The 5,411-nt window shown below is 38.3% G+C and overlaps 1 protein-coding gene across 1 annotated transcript in view; it reads left to right on the top strand.

The window, feature by feature from the left end:
* The first annotated feature begins 447 nt into the window (after positions 1 to 447).
* The window catches only part of LOC108753330 (T-box protein H15-like), a 57,407-nt gene continuing 52,443 nt past the window's right edge, over positions 448 to 5,411 (top strand). Inside the window, exon 1 of the mRNA XM_018494819.1 lies at positions 448 to 1,723. Coding sequence (XP_018350321.1) covers positions 1,171 to 1,723 — 553 coding nt within the window. The 5' untranslated portion in view covers positions 448 to 1,170. The remainder of the gene's footprint in view (positions 1,724 to 5,411) is intronic.

The following is a 5,411-nucleotide window of genomic DNA, read 5'->3' as shown; positions in this document are numbered from 1 at the left end:
GAGAGAGAGAGAGAGAGAGAGAGAGAGAGAGAGAGAGAGAGAGAGAGAGAAACTCCTCCTGTGGACGCTCGTGCGTGTTTGTATCGTCGGCTCCCGGTTGGCAGTTTCAGTTTGACATGGGCGCGAGAGAAAGAGAGGGACGAGTAGAAACGAGAGGAAGAACGACGCGGTAATAACGTTTAAGCGAACCTCGAGGTGGGCTTCGCACGGGAGAGAGCCTGCAGGCGGAGCCGGGTGCTGATCGCGGAGGAGGAGCGTGCCAAGGAACCGCCCATTCAACACCCGCTGGGTATTTTCTTCTCTCATTCCCGCTCATGTTGTACCGTCCCTTTAGCTCGTCCGACCGAGCTCAATCGTATTGGCGGGGATGGGGGTCGGAACGAAGAGGCGACCGGCAGTGGCGCGGGTCAGTCTGTCGGGCAACCGGTCGGTCTGTCGTTCCCTGCTCGTTTCGCTCGCTCGGCCTGGCAGTGTAAACGATACATCAAGCAGCTCCGTTTTTTCGCGCGTGCGAAAGAGAAGCGAATTGGTGTCTTTGCGACGGCGTAGCTTTTCCTCGGGTCCCCACGCTGTTAACGGAGTGCTACTCCGGTCAACGTTTGGTCGGCGTCATTTCCTTCGGATCACATTCACTACCGATCGCCGATCGCTAAACGCCACGGCTAGCTATTTGGCGTAGTTCTAGTGTTGTGCTCCGAGTTTTATCGCTGCTCCAATAAGAACTCTGATTAGTTACGACGTTTTACTGTACCGTACACTCCACTGGAACGAACTGCCATGCAACGAACGCGGCAATCGTAACCGACCACTCCGTGCCCGATTCCATTCGTAGGTTCTTCGTTCTTTCACACAAACACACACACACACACACACAAACACATACACGTGCACTCTGTCATCTCCTCGCACGCGATATACGCGCGTATGTCGACAGCGAGGACTCGGAGTTGATTTGCACGATTATAGGAGAGGATGCTGATGCCGCTTCAGCGGTACTCGCGTATCGAGGATAGAAACACATACGATCTTCCGGACAACAATTATCAGGATCGGCATCGTTCTAACGTACGACGCCCGTAGCGTCACGGCGTCAAGCGGATCCGCCCTGAGACGCTCTCTGACTAGTTTGTCGGTAGACCCCACGTGGCTCAGGAAGCAGCGCGCGAGGTGATGTTGCTGGAGTCGCGAGGCCTCGCCGGTAGGAAGAGAAACGGACTGACACTGACCTCGTTCGGCGACGGTGGCGGCGGTGGTGGCGGAGGCGGCGGAGGTGGCGGTGGTGCCGGAGGAGCCGGCAGCGAGGAGGACGACGAGGAATCTCGACATCACCTCTATCTGGGCAGGAAGATGCAGGGCGAGGGCACCGCCGCCTCCGCGGTATCTACCGGGTTATCCGGATGCGCCGGCGATGACGGCGACGAGAGCTCGAGCCCGTCGCCGAACAGCAGTCTTCTGAATAATCTCAATAATAATTGTAACTCAAATCGTCAATGCGCAACCGACTTCAGCATCGCTGCGATCATGGCGCGGGACTCGCGTCAACAGCAGCAGCAGCAGCAGCAGCAGCAGCAGCAGCAGCAGCAGCAGCAGCAGCAACAGCAGCAGCAGCAGCAGCAACAGCAGCAGCAACAACAGCAACAGCCGCAGCAGCAACCGCAACAACCGCACCATCATAAACATTCACAACAGCAGGCCGTCGGAGGCGGAAAGTTGCATCAACACGGTGAGTCTTTTCACATTCAATGGATGGTCTTTGGAATTAAATCTCAATAGACCTTCTTAATGTGAGGAATTGAAGTATTTTGTAAAACATGTGAAAGACACCAGTAGTAAAATAAAATTACTCGAAGAATTGAAAGGTAGTTTATCATTAAAAACGCATTGTTAAGTATAGAATATAGGGAAATTATAATTAAAGGGAAATTATAGCTAAAATAATACTATTGCCTTTGTTAGTGAGACGTCCGCTTAAAGTAAACGTTTTAAATAATTTTCTTAAATTTTCTTTGTCAAAGTAAAAAATCAATTGTGAGGGAAATTGATAATGGAGAAATCAGGGAAAAGTCAAGGAATTTTTTGGCAAATTAAAATTGTTGGTTTTAAAGAAATTTAATATGCGCAAATTACTGCCTATATAGTTTTGGAATGTTATCAATTTGACAATTAAATGCAAGCAATGTCAGCAACATTAATAGTAATTTACATTGTCGCGCGTGTTAAATTGCTCTCTCAATAAAATATTTAATGATTTCTAGATCAAGAAAATACAAAAAAATTTAAATTCAAAGAAAATCATGATATTTTACTTGAAAATCAGAGAAGAGTTATGGAATTTTAGGACGAGGAATTTGTGGCAATTCTATAGCTTGTCATTTATTGAATGGCGTTTTTATATTATATTTTCTTATTGTAGTTTCTGTATTTTTTAATGTACTTTATACGTTTATATATTCTGTTTCTCCAATATATAATATTACTTTTATTGATAGGTCTACATTAAATTAATAAATTATGTGCTAACAATTTTTTATAAATATATTTAACTTTTTAAAGAATTCTTTTATATGATTTTTGTTATAGTTGTATGAAACTTATAGAATATTATATATATCTTTACACATTTTTATTTTAAACCAACATTATTATGATTTATCGTGTGAGCATAGTTTCTTCATAAAAACGCAAATCATTGTTGCATATTACTATAGATTTACTTTCTGAAATCTTCATGAAATCCTTTCGCAATCGATCGTATGGTTTGTAACATCCGTGTAAACTTTACGAGCGTCATAATTACGCGTACTTTACCGATAAAAATTAATTAGTTTCGAAAGCCTCGATGCAACGTATCGTGTGTTGCATCGTTACTGTTACGTGAATTATTAAATATCTTCCTTTTGTTTAAATAAATGATGAGTCGTGTATTACATGTCACGTGCTGAATATTTCACATTTCATTGTTAACTTTTGTATTACTTCAATAAATAACATTTCTTCTCTTAATTACACAATGAGAAATCTAATGGATTTTAATAAGAACAGAACAATTTTAATTGTTGAAGCATTTAAAAATTTAACTAAATACAGATCTGAAAATAATTTTGCTGGATCATCAAAATAATTATGTAGCGCGCTTAAATTGGTTGCTAGAATATCAAAACTTTTTGCAACATTGTTCATCATGCTTGACTTTTCTACGTAATTATTTTGATGGTCCAAAATTATTTTCAGATCTGTATCTAACTAAATTTTGAGATATTTCAACATCGTTATTTTCGTGATAATAGGTGTAACAATTATTCACCACGAACATTAAGACATAAAGAAGATTAAGACATAAATAATTTTTTGCAACTGAATTACATATTTTACGATTTCGTTTGGCATATACATACTACATTTTTAAGTTAAATTACTAATTTAATTTTGATCAATGATATCCATTAAAATGATGAGTCAAATCTTTTCATTCATTGCAAAACTGCAATTTGCTCCGAGGATTCTAAGTGTTAAATATGATCGTTCAGATTATATTTCAGTAATATTAACTCTAAATTCGATCACACTTATTTCACGGAAAAATCATTTGATATAAATTCGTGTCGTTTTCTTGGCTCGCGAAGAGTCGTTAGTCGACAGTCGCGTAATTGACATTTCACGTCGGTATATCAACGCGCTATCACTCCTTTGTGTCGCTATAATTAATGTCGTAATTTTAGCTTTAATTAATTTATTGTTAGAGAATATTTTAAAGAAAAATATGCGCGCACCCGACAAAAGTAAAAACTGGATTTTCTCAAAAGTAAATTTGCTAAAACCGATTAATATCTTAATTTTCGATATTTTACTTTTATTCACTATTCTGGTTTTACAATTTGTTCTGTAATGTTGTATTTATTTAACGCATTATGGTAACAGAATATTTTATACCATGATGTTTTATAATAATGTTTTGAATGGAACATAAATAGAATTTATATTTAATTGGAATGTCATTTATTGACACGACGATTTACGAACTCTTCGATCTAAAACACTTATCGCTAATATAATACTTGAATTCTTGTGACATATTTGAGATTGTCGAGATGGTTGTTTGATGATTGTTCATTAACGGCCAGCTTCCTTACACTGTTACGTTTATTGTTATCGCGCATCGTCGCCGCTCCGGTATGATATTGTGCGAGTAATAACTCTCTTCGCGCGGCGCACCTCTCTTACCGTGGTGCATTAACTCGAAGAAAAATCGCTCACCCCTTTCGGTACGGCCATCCATAACGTTTAATGCGACCATTTCCGACGAAAATGGAGCGGCCAGTCTATCGCGCGATTTTTGCGTCGTATCCCCGGCCTACCTGTCCGCCGTCATGGCTCATTATTTTTATTGCTCCGTTAAAAACTTCCCAATTAATTTTCGATCATTTTAACATTTATCGCGTATCGGTGATATTCCAATTCTTTTGGTGGCGACACCATGTGCGAATGAGTAACCACGATGCAATTGCAAGATATATATGAAACATAGTGGCAAGAACTGTGCAAAGTTTAAGTACTTTATCATCATTATATAAAATTCACGAATATTTACATTATTATTGGGTAATTACATAAAATAACTTATTATTCGTAAATAATATCAGATTATTTATGAATGATTATGTACTTACCCAATACAATAATAATAATGTTAATAATCTATTCTGAAATGAAGAAAGTTTTTTCCTTCAGTTTCTAAACTTTTTTCCATTTAGCTAAAAAAAGAGAATAATATATTTTGGAATTATAGCGTATAATATTTTTTTACATACTGTCGAAATCAGTAACGATAATGAATTTTTCAAACGTTTATTATAGTTGTCAGCTCTTGAGAAATGTACGAAATGTTTTTTAGTGCTGAGAAATAAAATACAGCGACAACCTCCTCGACGGAGTGTGAATTGCGCGGAAAGTTTTCCGCTTGATGTCTCCTCGCGTTTAAGTATTAATTCCGGAAGCGCCGATGACGCAGGTCGAAACGTGGACTATGATTACCTGTGAGCTGACAATTGTCAATGTGAATTGTATAAAGCCTCTATCCCGTTCGATGTTATCACACAAATTTTAATATAGCTAATATTACACCGATAATATCTTGTTGAAGCGCTGCTGCGTAATAATTACTGCGAGTATGGACGATAAAATAATTATGTAACAATTGTGATGTGATACGTTTGAGTATAATTTAATTAGATTTTTATTTGTTTTAGTTTATTGTTGAAGAAACTTAATTACATTAACATAAATTAATACATTTAGAAAAAAAAGTTGCTGTGTTTCAAAAAAATATTAGTTGATTCAACTAAATGTAGCGTTCACGCATACTGTCAAGCAAATATTTATTAATTCAACTTAATATTTGTTAATTCAAACAA

This window comes from Trachymyrmex septentrionalis, unplaced genomic scaffold, assembly GCF_001594115.1.
Source record: "Trachymyrmex septentrionalis isolate Tsep2-gDNA-1 unplaced genomic scaffold, Tsep1.0 scaffold69, whole genome shotgun sequence".
Taxonomy (NCBI): Eukaryota; Metazoa; Arthropoda; class Insecta; order Hymenoptera; family Formicidae; genus Trachymyrmex; species Trachymyrmex septentrionalis.
Note: the sequence above shows the minus strand (reverse complement) of the source record. Positions and strands in the feature narration are given on the sequence as shown.